Below are 16,740 nucleotides of genomic sequence, written 5' to 3'. Positions count from 1 at the left end.
AGAGAGAGAGAGAGAGAGAGAGAGAGAGAAAGAGAGAAAGAGAGAGAGAGAGAGAGAGAGAGAAAGTTAGTTTCAAACGATCCTTCTCCAAACGTTATTACTGTTAACCCATTGCACTATTGTTATGTCAATTGTTACACGTTAATAAATTGTTAAAACCAAATTGATATTATTTAATTTTTATTTTTTTTTTTCACTCTCCACTAAATTCTAATTTCTCCAATTATTCTCTAATTATTTTAATCGGATGATTGGACGAGGATAAAAAGACGTCAAATAATATATCAGTTAATAATATTTATCAAACATATATGTGTATATATATATATATATATATATATATATATATATACATGTTCGTGTATATAAAAATAAAATTGTATATAAGAATAACACAACGCAAAAGCATATGTACATAGATTAATTTTCATGTCGGACACACATTTAATCTATCCCCTGGTAATAATCCAAGGTTTTATATGTTCTATTGATAAATCGATATCTATTTTGTACTGATCTTTCCTTCGATGAGTACTCTGGCGACGAGTATTCTGGCGAAACGTTCACTTATCTCTTTTCTTATATTATTATTCGAAGATCAGAGAACGCGTCTCCTTATTATTTTAAATTATATAACCTGTAAATCAAAAATGTATACATATAAAAAATAATAACAGAATAAAATAAGAAACGAATAAAAAAATAAAAAAAAATATATATATATATATATATATATATATATATGTTACTATTAAAAGTAATATTAGAAAACAGTGAATATTTTCTCTTTAATTATTAATTAAAAGTAATTTTAAAGAAAAAAAGAAAAATAATTGTGATTATATTATCGAGTATATTTAATAATAATAGATTTCAATTAATGAAGAATATTCTTTTGATAGCCATTAAAATTATCTTATAAAATAATAAAAAAATAAATAAATTTTTATAATCATCAAATCTATAAATAATTTGATAATATTAATATGACAATAATAATGATAGATATTTATGTCAAGAAATTGTTGTCTTGAAATATTAATAACAATCAAATAAAAAATATTGTAACGAACAACAAGAGACCTAAAGCCATGTAGATGTGTATATATATATATATGTATATAAATCTGTATATAAATACTGGTACATACCTAAAAATCAAAAACAAATGAATAACAACATTAGAGACTCGATCTACCACCAAGGTTTTTCTTCGTGAACTGGTACATGAACAGGTACATGAACTTTTTCGACTACTGGTACAGGTACATGAACCTTTTCAACTACAGGTACTGGTACATGAACCTTTTCGACATGGTGAATTGGAATTGGTACTGGCACTGGTACCTTTTTAACGTGATGAACTGGTACGTGAATCTTTTTCACGTGATGATGATGAACCGTGTGAACGTGATACGGGACATGAATCACGTGATGAGAACTAAAATGAAAATTAATTGTTATAAGGACGATTAGAAATTATTAAAATAATAAATTATTCAAAATTAATATAATCAAAAATCGATGAAAAAATGAATGATGGAAAATTAATGAAAAAAATAAAAAATAAAAAAAGATATAAAACGAAATGATACGAAATTAATAGGTATAATAAAAAAAAAAATTATTATAAACGAACTAACGTAACAAATAAAATAAATTTATGGGGTTCGTTTCTTTTTCTTTTTTTTTCTTTAACAGGTCATGATTCGATATAAAATTAAAAGATATTAAATTATGTATAATTTATGAATAAAGATAGGATACTTTTTCTTTTTTTCTAACTTACTGGCCATGATGACCAGGTATGGGCGATGCTAAAGCCACGGTCAATATTCCGAACACGAACGCCTGAAATACGATTGTGAATTTGTGATTATCAACATAAGGAAATAAATCGAGCTCGTATACACGTCACATCGGTTATCGAAATGCAGAACGGCATTTTTTACGAACGTTTCACTGCATTTCTCGACCGATGCACTTACATGCATATGTATGTATTTCGTATTACGACAACGTGAAAATACTTCGTTTTCGCAGGTGAGATTGTCTCACATGTTCTATTTTTTTCTTACGTATTATATATATATATATACATTATTATTATTATTATTATTATTATTATTATTATTATTATTATTATTATTATTATTATTATTATTATTATGTACTAATAATTAATAATTATTATCTATAAAATAAATCACCATTTTTGTCACAATGCTTTTCGGAATAATATAACAAAATTAAAAAGGATAAAATTGTATAAAATTTCGTCGTCTATTTTTCAGAAGAAAATATTAAAAATAAAAATATAAAACTGACAATTAAATTAAATTAAATCTTAAAAAGTGAAAATACGCGATAATAATAAAAATTCATTCACGACAATAATGTACAAATTTATTTTAGATAATCATCCTTCTTTTTTAATTTTCAATATAAAAACAACAAATAATAAAGAAAAAAATATATAGGAACAAAATATCTAATAATTAAATAATAATTATTCTTCCAAGTGATTTATTGTCGTCGTAAATCTCGTCGAGAAATAATATAAAAAAGTTAACGCATAAAATTGTATAAAATTTGTTTGTATAAAAATCGTTTATTTCTTAGAAAAGAAGTGGAATAAAAGTTACATTGAGTTAAATTGAGGAACGAAAAGAAAAGAGAAGAAAAAAAAAGAAGAAACATGGAATTATACGACATCAATAAAATTTTACTCACGAGAATAATGTATGAATTCATCTCGTTGGTCTTCTTTCGACGTAAACAAAATCTTCCTTGGGCGATCTTCGACGGAAACAAAAATTAACGAAAGGAAAAAAATACGAAAAAAACTAAACAAATATATAGAAACCACTTGAATGAAAATTTTCAAAGAAAAATAAAAGAAGGGATACTTTTTTTTTTATTTTTATATATATATATATATATTTTTTTTTTTTAACGATAACACGTCGCTATCGTAATGAGATCGTCTGCTTGACTTGATATTATGAACGTCGATACGATTCTGCCTTTGATCGCTGGGGATGTGTGCTTATAAAGGACATGTGAGTGCCTTGGCCAAAACCACCCGGTGAAAATGATCAGGGTGGGGAAAAGAGTCATAGTCCCGAGACATTATAGTTACGTAAAAGCAAGGAAACGATCGCGGACTGTTACGTATGTAATGTTTTACGTATATATGTGTGTATAATAGTCACACACCTCCCAAAACGAAACATCATCGTGCGCCTCATACAGACAGACAGCAGTGTCTGTGTGTATGTGTGTGTGCGTGCGCTCGCGCGCACGGCTTTCCGCGCGCACGACTTTCCGCGCGCACGCAACTCTCGGAATATTCGAAAGAAGCTGCGTAACAGTGCAACGTAGTGTGTCTTCGTCGTCGAAAGTTCGAACCCAATTTTTCCACCATTTTATTAATCCGAGAGATCTGAAGTTGATTAAATAAATAATAAAAAGAAAAAAAAAACAAAGAAAAGAAAAGGAAAAAGAAAGAAAAAATTAAAAAAAAAAATAAAAAACAAAGAAGACGGACGATTTTCTGATTGAAAGATAAGAAAGAGAAAAAATATAAATGTGCGAAGTTCGTGATTAGAGGAGTGTATATGTGTGTGTGTGTGTGTGTGTAAATATATTTTGGCCAAGTGTCCGTGCGTCTGGATTATGTGAAAAAAAAAAGGAAAATAAAAATAAAAAAATATATATATCGATATACATATATATATCGAATTTAATATTAATCCAATTTCGTATTATAAAAAAATTTTTGATTTGTTCGTTAGCCCGGTATTTCTTTTTGTTTTTTTTTAATTACTTTCCTGTAAAGGTCTAAGGCAATAGTCCGTCACGAAGTAAAAGTAAATGTTCACTTATTTATTTGCCAACTTAACTATAGTATTTTAAACGTAATTATACCGTATTATGGAATGCTATGGTTTGTAACGATATAATATGGTTAACATTGAATTACTGTTTCTATTTGCACATTTAATGTGGCGTCCTAGAATGTGAAACGATGAAGACGAATGTATATAGTCGTTTATTAATAAGTTTAAAGTCTTCAATTTAATCGTTCGTAATTTTGTCCATCCGATTTTTCATTAATCAATTTTCGTTCGTATATGAAAATATTTTCGTTACACTGTGCAAACACGTGCGGAATACGATAAATTCGAGTCTTATCGATTATCGCGATAAAATTATTACTAACAGTTTTATAATTATTATATAATTATAAGCTTCCGCATTTTCCCTATATGAACAAGTAGCATTCTTAATTCGTTAGAGTTTACGTTAATTATGAACAGCATTATATCTATGATACGTTTTAAGATAATTTTTTATTTCGAATAAGAACCTTCCATTAGTTTTTATTTTTTCTTTTGTTTGTTTTTTCTTTTTTTTTTTTTTCAAAAAATATTGAATTGCATAAGAAGCAATGCGTGTCGCAATATTAAATATTTCATATGTAATCATGTTTTTGTTTTTATTTATTTTTATATCTATTAGTGTTCTTTTTTGTTGTTTTTTTTTCCTAATAGTAAAAAATATTTTTTTTTTTTTTTATATTTTTATAAAACTATTTTTTTTCAGTAAAAAAAAAAAATACTATTCTTGTATACTATAATTAATACTTACTATAATTATATACTTACTATTTTCTTTTTGATTAAAAGAATACTATAATATCATTTATCGTTTATTTAAATATAAAATATCGAGTAAAAAATTAATCATTGTTTATTGTTCATTTAGATATAAAATAATGAAAGTTTTTTTAAAATATAAAATAATGAAAATGATGATTGTAAAAGAGTGGGAGCACAATGTTATGGCAATAGTTCCTCGGAACATCATAGATATCGATCTTTTATAAATCGAATCATATTTAATATGTGTATTTTCAGAAGTTGAATTAATTCGTTACAAGATGTTATTCTGAAGTTTTTTGATTACCTAACAACTCTTTCTTCCACATATTCGTATGGAAAGTTTTATAGCATCGTTTTATCGTAAACGCATTTAATGATTCTTATATCACGATCTTTCGTTTTTTCGTTAAGAATTTCGTCAACAACAAACTCATAAATAATTCGTGAATTTCAATGAACTTTCATTACGTGTTGGCAAATTATAAATATTGATTTTGTGCTTATACAAAACGCGATAAGTAAGAAACGAAGAAGAAAATGGATCGATTAATAAAACATGAATGTATTTCTAACATGCATTTATATATAGATTATTGTGCATATATATATATTATATCGATTATATCACAGCTACATATATACAAGATGGATCAAAAGTTATTAAGTGATTGTTTCAAATCGATTGATTATACTATTTCGAAAAATTTTAAACTTATGATTAGGTTTATTATTTTACAAGATAGTAGTTTCTTTTTTGTAGTTTTTAATGTAGATTTGTAGTTTTTTTTTTCTTTTTAATTTGAAAACAAAAATTGAAAATTGAAAAGTCTCGTTAAAGATTAATTATCATCCGGCTTGATAATACTTTTACTATCATTCGTGAAATTTTTCATTCATTTTGTTACCTTTACATTTGTTTATATATTTACATATATAAAAATACAAAATACATTTGTTAAAATGACTTATGCATCTCCAAAATTTCATAACGATTTCGCTATTTCGGAATCAATATGATGTGTCAATGATATCATTACAATGTTGCTTGTGGCTGTACAATAGAAAGAAATCGTCAACTATCTTCCTCGTAAACTTTCAATGTTTATAATGCGTCATTGCTTGCTTGACTGAAATGTCACCCGAATGTATTTAATTATGTATGCAACGTAAGTCGATTAAATAATCCAAATTATTTCTAATATCTAAACATCACGTTTTTATAGTACGACGAAAAAAGGGAGATTAAATTGAAAGTATTATATTTTTATTCTACAACATTGGATTATCAGTCGGTCGATAAAGTATCATATCACATTTAGCGAAAGTAAGTTGTGTAAATCATACAGACATTTTTTTATCGAGTACCGTTAAAAAAAAAAAGAGCAAAAGGCAAAAGAAAGAAAAGAGAAGACGAAGAAAAAATAAAAAAAAAAGAAATGGCAATAACTATATCGACACTTTGAAAAGTATTTAATTTTTTATTCGACGAATTTGCGTTTACGTTAATCGTGCTGGACTGCAAAATAAATGTCGTTCAAGTGCAAGTTTGAAGGTTGATCGTCGTCAATTTAGCGAGAATTTTTCAATTAGTTATCTTTAAATACAATTACACGAAATACGAGTTTTAAATTAAAATGAATTATATTATTTGTTTGATTTTTTCTTTCTTTTTTTTTTTCTTTTATTTTTTTTCTTTTTACTCTCTTACACTGACAAAGCCGACAGAGTTACAGCAGGAAGTGGTGCAGCTCGCATACTTAAAATATCCTTCATACAGGGAGAAAGTGTTTCGTAACCAAACGCACATATATATATATATTTATATATATCTTTATGTATCTCTTCTATGTATCTACGGGATAAAGGTATGATCATCGTAGATTAGAAAAAGGATATTAAAGGAGAGCACGCGATTTGTACCAACGACTGCCTTTTATTCTACTTTATAACGTGAAATTTTCAAGTTCGAAACTGGAATTGGAACTGGATCTGGATAAATGCCCTATTAAATGAAACGATTATCTTCCGGCTTTCAAACGTTGCGAATGTCCTTCTTTCGAAAGCGAGGGTAACGTATACAGGACGTACTTCGTTACGTCATATTATAGATTATTTTGATTATTTGCACTCTAGAAAATTATATCGTTGTGCAATTAATGATAATAGTTCAGATCTATTTCTCTTCCAATTCTTTTAACGCTCTCGTTAAATAAGAGATTATTATGAGATTCAAACTCTGTTTTATTTTAAGCTTTCACATTAGTATCGAATTATAATTTCAAATGAAGTTTAGAAATGTTTTGAAATAAAAGTGAAATTTTTTAAAGAAGCAGAAAATTAGGATATTCGAATTTATATCAAAATATTTAAATTTAATTAAATTTTTTACTTTGTTCAAGATATCTGTCTAATATCGATGGATTTTTATCGGCAATATTTTATAAGATTATCTTTAGAAAGTTATATTAAGAAATTTTCAATGGATAATCATAAATACGATTTTTCTATTTGTTAGTACTCGTGAAAGTTATTTAGCCGATGTTCGATTTTGAGAATAATATATACATCATCGTGCGACGAAAGAGAAATGAGAGACATGGTGAATGAAAGTTTTAACATTGGAACTCGTCCAATGTGCTGCAACATAGTGTATATATATATGTGTGTTATCGCCATAAATGATAGATAATCGTTCGGAAACAACGAAGGGGAAATTTACAGTTGATACATGGTAAAAATTCTACTACTTCCTTTTCACCATATAAAAAATACGTAAGACTAGTTTTACTCTATGACAGTAAGTAATGATCATGTAGACTATTGATACTTTTTTTACTCTTATTTAAATATCATTTTTTATATTTGATATAGTTTTTCTATTATATAATGTTTCTCTTTAAAAGTAATTATTACACTGTTTTGGATAAATATAAAAAAAATTTACTTTGAAGTACATCGGTTATTAAATGCTGCAGGTTTTTTTTCTTCCTACATTTAGTTATAAAACACTATATTATACGTAGGAATGTCAGTCTCTCCTGCCTTCGCAGTTGGTCGAACAGAAACTTAAATCATTTTATCAATATAAATTAAATGCACCATTACTTTTTCTTTTTTAACTTTGTGGCTATTTCAGCTTGTGGTTTCTGCCAATCTAATGGTTTACGACGATACATAGGCCATGGCGGTACTGTAATTAACGCAGCCATTACAAAACCTGCTCCTAGAATATAAATAGTTTGAGAGAATTGTTGAATGACGTATCCCCATATAAGACCAACGACCTGCACAAAAAATTTTTATCATAATTTTAAGGTTATTATTAACGAAATAGTTAAAATAATTAATAATAGAAACTGTTACTAACTCCAAAGAGAGTTATGATGACTCTTGATAATTTCTCTGCTCTGGCCTGACCATCGTAGTCCTGTAACGATACATATTCAATTAAAATTTATACATGTATGATATTTTACATATTACATAAGTATGGTATATAACTTTGTATATACTTTTTTATATTAAAATCTAACGCAAATATTTTAATAATTATTTTATTTATCATTATTTTATTAATCCTTAATACACAAAACTTAAAAACTATATCTTGTCTTTGACATATGGAGACGCATAACCTCTAAATTTTGCATGCGTTTAAAAAATTTACAATTCCTTATCGCCGAGCTATTATTTTTAGATTTAAATCAAATTATATTTATAACTTACCATATACGTAGGAATAGACTTAATATATTGTACCCAAGAATTCATTATATTAAATAAATAAATATTATAGACGTGGCAATATATAACCCCTCAAAGCAAACTCTGTGAAGTGATAAATTTTATAGCGCTCGAAACAGTGCCATCTGTAAGAAAATTCTGTAACTACTTCGCTGTTGTCATTACTACTTTAAACAAAACACACACGCTATCGATGTAAAATAGATAGCGCGTTTTCAGGCGTTTTTTTATTTATTTATTGCCTAATATCTATATGATAAAAAATTAATAGATAATCGAACGATCATTTTTTTTTTTCTTTTTGAAGACTCATAAGGAGAACATTTATAAATCCTAACAAAATAATACTGTTGTGTGTTCAATCATATAACATTTGTATCTTCTCCTATATTTTTCATATCACTAATTTTTCTCTATAAATTTATATATTTATATAATTATTTTTATTCTAAAGTATTAGTAGTCCACGTGGATATCGACCTATCATTGTTTCGATGTTGTGCAAAATGTACAGCATCGGCGATTGTAGGAAATAATCCAAAAGTAGAATCGTTGGATTCCAATAAATTACACTTGTTCATTGTTTCATAAACAGGACCGCAGGATCCAGTGATAAAAACGGATACATCAATGTCATTATATTCGTTAATTAAATTTTTTAAAGTTTTTACACCGGAAGGATCGATGTATACTACTGCCGAAAAGTCCAATATTAGAGTTCGTATCTATAAAAAAATGTATATTAATTAATTAATTAATTTTTTCAAGAATCATTTGTAATAAATAAATATTATTAAAATTATTAAAAGCAATTATAACACATAGCTAGTGATAAACTTATTAAAGAGAGCATAGCGAATATATACTAAAAAAAAAAAAAGAGAAAAGAAGAAGAAAAAGAAAAATTACAGTTTCCTTAGCCGATGTACTGCCATAATAACAATTCGAAGAATTTCTAGTAATATAAAGATGCTGGGATGAACACGCAGATAGTTCGTTGAAGTCGGGATTTGAGTATTTTATCTAAAAAAAAAAAGGACAAAAGATGTAAAATAAAATATGATATACCTTTCGAAGACTTTTTTTATAAATTTATATTTGCAAATATACCTCTTCTGTTCTTTCATCTTCGACGATCTTTTTAGAATGTTTCTTCATCAATTCCTTTCTTGGTATCACTTCAGTGAGTTTGTAAACTTTCTCACAAAAATGTTGCCTAGATGCAAAGTTCAGACTTCCCGAATAATGAAATATCTTAATACCTGCTATCTCGATGGTCTGAGGCAAAAAAAAAATTTATGTACTGTCATAATTGAATTAATAATGAAAGAAATTTTATCCAAATTTGTCATACTCCTTTGTATCTTTTGGAATCCAAATAGAGTTCGGTACCGGGTGCCAATGCAAGTAAACATGCATAGGGTTTAGTAGCAATAACTATTAATTTTGCGAGGCATACAAGCAAACCGATGAGTAGACCATATTCGACGTCCAACAAAATAACGGTAAGAAATGTTATGGCCCATATAATGGCATCTATTTTATCCAATTTCCAAAACTTTTTGAATTCTGTAATTTTCATCAGCATACTTTGAAGAGCCACGACTATTATACTGGCTAGGATACACTAGAAAATAATTATATGTATATTTAATGATCGTTCATATAATAAATGAGACCTTGAGATAATACACGGAAATCCGAATATTATCGACAAAAATTATTTCTCTATTAATACTTGTTTCTTTTCTTTGAATAAATTAATTTCATATAAATTTCTCGATTTTTCGATCGTACGATTTTAAATACCAAAAAATGTGATCTTTTGCTTTCAAAAAGAAATAAAAATAAAAAAATAATAATAATAATAAAAAATAAAAAAAAGAAAAAGAAAATTAATAAAAATTGAACGAATCCTAAATCTTGAACAATTTAGAATTAATTAAATTAATAAAAATTCGTAAATATTACACGTGGAAGGGGTTCGAAGAATGGTCCAATCCATAGTAAGACGCTGATCAATATAGTACAAGATATCAAGCTTGCTAATTGAGTATGTCCGCCAACGGTTTCTTGGATCAATGATCTCGATAATGAGGCGGTGAATGGCATGCAAGAGAAAAAGGATCCGAAAAGATTTCCAAGACCCTAGAAAGATAAAAAGAAAGAATTAAAAAAAAGTATGTTCGATATTATATCCTTCATTGTGAATTTTTATTGTTTGTATTACAAAAAAAAAGAAGGAAAAAACTTGGCGATATGTTGAAATACATTGGTAATTGTACTTACCTGGGCAACCAATTCTTGATTGGCATCTACTTTGTAACCAGCTTTTTGCGCAAAGATCAAAGCCATTGACATAGATATAGTATAGGAAACTAAAGTAATTACGAAGCTATCGAGTAGAACGTTCGGTATCAGAGAAAGTGGAGGTATCGACGGTTCTGGTAATCTGAAAGATATATATATATATATATATAAGCATGAGGATAAACGTAAACATAAATGTAATCAAAATTATAAAATTTTATTATAATTTTTCCAAGTATGACATATTTTATTTGAGATTGATATTATAAGACAGAATTATTTGTATAAATTTACCCGACTGGTATATCACCGACTATCTTGACATTGTATACTTCTGTCAAATTCATGTACATTGATATCAAAGTACCACTCACTACTGTCAACATTTCTATAGGTATTGGAAATGGACTTAATTTTGCAAATCTTGGCTAGAAAATACAATAATTATTATTTTATGTTACATATATATATATATATATATATATATATATATATATATATATATATAATGTCGTATATAATATATAACGAAAAATGTTCATCAGGATTATTGTAAAATCTAATGACTTCTTTTTTTGATAAGGATCTATCCTACTCGAAAACATAATTGACTTGTCTCGACGTTTTTCAAAAATATCATTATATTTTGTAATAAATCTAATAGACACTTTTCGTTGAGACACTAATAATATATATATATAATGATATTGCTTACTTTTAAGAATTCATTATTAAATATCAGAATAATAATAGTTATGGTTGATATACTCAAAGCAGCCAGATTGACTCTATCGAGATTATTAAATATATCGAAGTAGGTCTAAAAAATAATGGAAAGACAAACAAAAAAATTTTTACATATGTAATAATTTCAATTAAAGATATATAATGGAAATATTACAGGATGATGTACTCGTACTCACGAGAATCAGTTTAAATATACCTCTTCGTGGTATCAATGTTAAACCAAGAAGATCCTTCACTTGTGACGTGAAGACATGTAATCCAGCAGCTGTGGTGAAACCACTTATTAGGCTATCGGCCAAGAACGAAGATATAATACCCAATCGTAATATGTACATTCCTAACTAGACCAGATACCTTCAGTTACACGTTAAATATCGATTCGATCATTGATTACGAAAACATTTAACAATAACGTCACCTGTGTTAGACCAACAACAAATGTCACAACGGTAGCTACTTGTATCGGTGTGTAATGATTATTGATTATACCCGTTGTCATCGTTATGTTCTCTTCATAAATCTTAGTGCTATTGTTCGATAAATTTTCTGATGAGCTATAGGTTATTACCACTTTACCTGTCATCATGCATACAACCGCAAATGTACCTACAATTTTGAGATAGAGTAATTGAAGAATAAAAAAGTGTCATTTTAAAATTAATTATATTCATTCGAAAGAAACTTACCCATCGAGTTATGTCTGGATGTACCGAATAAAAAATATATTAAAACTGGAAAAAACGCCATGTAAATACCAACTATGGATGGTACATTTCCCAATATTGCATATGCCATTCCTATCAAATAATATTAATAATAATAATAATAATAATAATAATAATAATAATAATAATAATAATAATAATAATGAATTACGCATTTGGAAAAAGATCATAATTAATTTAATCAGAAGAAAAATAATATTTAAAATGTAGATTCAAATTCATATTGAAATCAACAAGATAGAAATTTTGTTCGTAAGAAATTTTTAATATTTTTTCAAATGTAAATTCGAAATTTATATTAATAAAAAAATCAACGAGATAGAAATTGTTTGTGCAAGAAATAAATAATATTTTTCAAACGTAAATTATAATTTATAATAAAAATAAGAAAATAAGAGCTTTAATTAGATATATAAAATTTTTTATTTATATTTTAAAATATGATAAAAAAATTCTATCAGTTTTAGTCTTAATTAAAAAAAAAAAAAAAAAAAAAAGAAAAAAAAAGAAAAAAATCAATTATTCAATTATATTGAATAATTCAATATATATATATATATATATATATATATATATATATATATATATATATATATATATATAATTTTTAATTGTATAAAATTAGAAATTATTAAGAAAATTATTATACCTTGAGGTATATGCATTACGGCAACGGTAATACCTGCTACGATATCACCAAGAATATTATTTCTCCAATTATATTCTGGTAACCATGAGATCAACGGTATAGATTTTTTCAATATTTCCCATGGATTAGCTTTCCTCCATCTCTTGGACATCTCTTCGGTAACTAATTACAATATATATTTGTAATAATAAATCAAAAGAAAAAGAAAAAAGTATTATTTCAAGGACTCGTTTCGCTTTCGCGGAGATGAAATCTCCGACAACAAGTTGAACTATTAAAAACTAAACCGAGATAAAAGTGATTTAAGGTCACTGACTCGACTTACGATTTCTCTTTGGTTTCGCATACTTGCACGCTCGATGCAATTCGTCTTGACGATATATCGGTCGTATCACTGTCATTTCCGATGTTATCGTCGCCATATTTATTCTTCGAAGAATCTGTTGAAAAAAAGAAGAGAAAAAAATAAAAAGTAAAAGAGAACGAAAGAAAATCATTGGAAATAAGAAATGTTCAACAGGTAGGGAATTCTCGATCGAAAGTGATTTTTTTTTCTTCGAGAAGAAAAAAAATAATAAATAAATAAATAAATAAATAAATAAATAAATAAACAAAAGAATTTCTTTATTTATAATAAATTGATGATCATATTCGTTGTAATAAAAATCAAAATTTTTTTCCCTATCTTTTTTGTAGTATTATTTCAAAAAAAAATAATTCTTTTGTGGAACAAAAAAGAAAAAGAGAAAAAAAGCAAAAGTAAAAAATATTTTTATTGTCAGGACAATGCAGACATAATAATCCTTTGAAGATAAAAAGGATGTTTATTCAAAAGCACATGGCAGAAATATATAGGTCTGTTTTTATTTTAGCATCATGCTGATAGTTCGCGGTGACGTATTGTTTTGAAAAAAAAAAGATTGTTTTATTGTGAGGAATGTCGTACGTGCATAACAGTTTTGTTTCGTTAATAAACATTTTTGCAAATGTTAATATGTAGCTCAGTTCGTGCTAAATCAAAAAATTCAATTGCTTTTCAAGGACATTTAATTAAATTGTAAAATAAAAAAAAAACGAATAAATGCAAACAAAAAAAAAACGAGTGAAATAGATAAAAGAAAAAGAAGAGAAGAAAGAAATTAATTTAAAATAAATCATAAATTTGACAAAATTTATATATATATATATATATATATATATATATATATATATATAAAACTTAAGTTTAAAAAATAAGAAAAATAAATTCCAAATGAATTATAATTTCCACCAATAAAAAAGAAAAAGAAATTAATTTTAAGTAAATTTTTGGAGAAAAAAAATGTTCTCAAGTAAACTTTTTTCTTCTCCTTTTTTCTTCTTTTTTCTTGAAATCCTAAAAATAAAATTCAATGAAGTGATCTCATTGTTCTTTTTCATCATTTTTCGATATAAAATTGTATCGAATTTTTCTAAAAATATCAGGGTAAACACGATAAGACTGACTATTATACATGATTTAATCATAACGACAATGACATCGGAGAATTCCAATGACTTTATTTATTTATTTATTTATTCATTTTTTCATTGTCTCTGAGGCTTTCCTTCGAGCAATTGCTTCGTGACAGTAATTGTGTGATTAGATTGGCAAATAAATGGAGCATATATTATCGACGAACGTTAAATTTAACTGATACGAATGATTTAATTCAAAAGGAGGTCTATTCATAATATACATACTTATGCAATAATGCTCATCGAAACATCTTTCAGAATATATGCGTAGATTAAATTTAAAATGAGATATATATATATATAATATATATTTATTAATTATATAATATATACATATATAATTAAATTGTTCATTTTCATATATATAAAAAAAAAGTGAATCGAGTGAATCGATAGAACAAACTTAATTTTTTGTTAATATATTTTGTACTATTTTTATTTCTTCTTATCTTCCTTTATTTATTTATTTTTTTTTCTTTTATATTATCATCACAGGAAATTGTATCTAATAATCTTGATAATTGTTTAAGAAAATTGAACAAAATCATTTATATTCATCATATACGTAATATTATCTTATTTATTTTATTAATTTCTTTTCTTTTTTCGAATTATCATTCGAAAAGCTTTGTCTAATATTTTGGATTAATTGTTTAACAAAAATTGATTTGTACTAATACAAATCTTGAAAAATTCCTTATGTAAATCAATGAAATATTTCATAAAGAAATAATTTCTTTTTCCGTTGAATTTCATAAATTATGTTATAATTAAGTAATTAAGTATAAAAGAACGAAATAAACAAGAAACAAAAATATATGTTAATTTATAAACGAATGTTCTTCGAATAATTTGTAGACGAAAAAGAAAATAGAAAAAAAGAAAGAAAAAGTTGCATTAATTTACATTTTACACACTATTTTCGTTTACAACACTGTCTAGAGACATTAACACGATTCGAACGACAACCGAAAACTGACATTGAGAAGCTAGAAGTAATAAAAGCCTACGAACGAAAGCGGTAATGTCGACGAGATATCCAAATGTTATCAAATCACGTCCTGTCTCGACAGTTTCGTGATATATGTATATGTACATGATAAAGATAATGAGAATACATTAAGAGATTCGAAACATCTAGATTTAAACTCGAAACGTCTTCATCGACTGTCTTTTTCATCCGTTGTTTTGCAACGAATTGATCGCGAATGACGAACGAATATGTATATATAGATAACCCGATAAATAATTGAAACGCAATTTTCTTGTTGTTTTTTTTTTTTGCTTTCCTTTTGGTCTGTTTTTATATTGCGACCGGATAAGAAATTATTATAAAAACTAAATGTATCTCTTTTTCAGTGATTAATGAGCGAGAAAGAAGAAAAATGAAAGATTAAAAAAAAAAAAAAAAAAAAAAAAAAAAAAAAAAAAAAGTTGAAACAATCGAGAAAAAGTATAATAAATGAAAATATTAAAAAAAGAAAAAAACTATATATTATATAATGATATATATTATATTACGCGCGCGCGTGAGCACACACACGCACACGTAATAATATATATATATATATATATATATATTGTTAAATAATGATATACTTTTTATGTGCAATGAAATGTACAATGTCAGATTATAAAATTTATATCATATATTTATTTAATAATTATTATTTAATATATAAATATTATGCGATATAAAAATATATTGATATTGAAAAGAAAATGAATACAGTAATATAATACCTTATCATTTAGCTGCGAAAAGATGTGAGTTGGAAATCGTAGATACGAGAGACGCTGTGGTCCAGACAACAATGAGAACCCGTCTCCGATCTCTCCCTCGATCTTGGTAGATCGAGCGAGCAATTATCATTGCGACACGCGCCATGAGATCTCGTTAAGCTTTTCAACTCGTGGAATGCTTCGAGCAAAATGACTCCCAACGACAAATTCAACTAACTAATCTTTCTTCTTGAATAATTTATTGGGATATACACATCTTTTACTTCTTATTTGTTTCAGTTATTTAATATTTTCTCGTTAAATAATTATTCTCGTTAAAATAATTAAGACAAAAAGAATTTACAAAATTGCACGATCTCTCTCTCTCTCTCTCTCTCTCTCTCTCTCTCTCTCTTTCTATCTCTCTCTCTTTTTTCTTTCTCCAAAATATTTAGAAACGAAATATCATTTCTTTTTAATCGAGACTCAATCGATAAAATCAAATATTCTCAAATATTATTACATTGTACATTTAATAATCATTCAATATATTTGCAGTTGACATTTAAGAATGTGAATGTTTATTAATAATAATAAAAACAAAAGAAATGAAATAATAATTTTCCCATTCCACATTATTTTCTATAAACGCTTCTACGAACTTTTTCTATCTATATTT

At 26.3% G+C, this 16,740-nt stretch overlaps 3 protein-coding genes across 3 annotated transcripts; all 3 read right to left on the bottom strand.

Moving 5' to 3' along the window:
• Positions 1-357: 357 nt before the first annotated feature.
• LOC124421544 (forkhead box protein B2-like) lies at positions 358-3,008 on the bottom strand. Its single transcript, XM_046956824.1, has 4 exons — positions 2,734-3,008; positions 1,790-1,851; positions 1,152-1,441; positions 358-637 (listed from the first exon to the last, which is right to left on the bottom strand). Exons 1-3 carry the CDS (start codon positions 2,752-2,754, stop codon positions 1,195-1,197), a joined length of 330 nt encoding a protein of 109 aa, XP_046812780.1. The 5' UTR covers positions 2,755-3,008; the 3' UTR covers positions 358-637; positions 1,152-1,194.
• A 4,576-nt stretch (positions 3,009-7,584) lies between these two features.
• On the bottom strand, positions 7,585-8,635 carry LOC124421719 (signal peptidase complex subunit 1). The gene is made up of 3 exons (XM_046957225.1): positions 8,394-8,635; positions 8,035-8,094; positions 7,585-7,951 (listed from the first exon to the last, which is right to left on the bottom strand). Exons 1-3 carry the CDS (start codon positions 8,436-8,438, stop codon positions 7,769-7,771), a joined length of 288 nt encoding a protein of 95 aa, XP_046813181.1. The 5' UTR covers positions 8,439-8,635; the 3' UTR covers positions 7,585-7,768.
• Positions 8,636-8,772: 137 nt separating this feature from the next.
• On the bottom strand, positions 8,773-16,236 carry LOC124421718 (solute carrier family 26 member 6-like). The gene is made up of 14 exons (XM_046957223.1): positions 16,083-16,236; positions 13,168-13,282; positions 12,843-13,004; positions 12,155-12,265; positions 11,887-12,074; positions 11,645-11,809; positions 11,437-11,541; positions 11,016-11,149; positions 10,701-10,863; positions 10,383-10,559; positions 9,766-10,038; positions 9,522-9,689; positions 9,321-9,434; positions 8,773-9,136 (listed from the first exon to the last, which is right to left on the bottom strand). Exons 2-14 carry the CDS (start codon positions 13,262-13,264, stop codon positions 8,855-8,857), a joined length of 2,139 nt encoding a protein of 712 aa, XP_046813179.1. The 5' UTR covers positions 13,265-13,282; positions 16,083-16,236; the 3' UTR covers positions 8,773-8,854.
• Positions 16,237-16,740: the final 504 nt, after the last annotated feature.

Source organism: Vespa crabro, chromosome 2, assembly GCF_910589235.1.
Source record: "Vespa crabro chromosome 2, iyVesCrab1.2, whole genome shotgun sequence".
Classification (NCBI taxonomy): domain Eukaryota; kingdom Metazoa; phylum Arthropoda; class Insecta; order Hymenoptera; family Vespidae; genus Vespa; species Vespa crabro.
This window is presented reverse-complemented; position numbering and strand designations above follow the sequence as displayed.

Bases quoted from the DNA above. Each gene is read 5' to 3' on its own strand.
- LOC124421544 (XM_046956824.1), bottom strand. From the start codon at position 2,754: ATGAATTCATACATTATTCTC. The intron at 1,852-2,733 runs GTGAGTAAAATT...ATCGTATTTCAG, and splicing joins TGAATTCATACATTATTCTC to GCGTTCGTGTTCGGAATATT. The intron at 1,442-1,789 runs GTAAGTTAGAAA...TTTTCATTTTAG, and splicing joins ATACCTGGTCATCATGGCCA to TTCTCATCACGTGATTCATG.
- LOC124421719 (XM_046957225.1), bottom strand. From the start codon at position 8,438: ATGAATTCTTGGGTACAATATATTAAGTCTATTCCTACGTATATG. The intron at 8,095-8,393 runs GTAAGTTATAAA...GTATCGTTACAG, and splicing joins AGTCTATTCCTACGTATATG to GACTACGATGGTCAGGCCAG. The intron at 7,952-8,034 runs GTTAGTAACAGT...TTTTTTGTGCAG, and splicing joins TCATCATAACTCTCTTTGGA to GTCGTTGGTCTTATATGGGG.
- LOC124421718 (XM_046957223.1), bottom strand. From the start codon at position 13,264: ATGGCGACGATAACATCGGAAATGACAGTGATACGACCGATATATCGT. The intron at 12,075-12,154 runs GTAAGTTTCTTT...TCAAAATTGTAG, and splicing joins ATCCAGACATAACTCGATGG to GTACATTTGCGGTTGTATGC. The intron at 10,560-10,700 runs GTAAGTACAATT...TTATCTTTCTAG, and splicing joins ATCAAGAATTGGTTGCCCAG to GGTCTTGGAAATCTTTTCGG.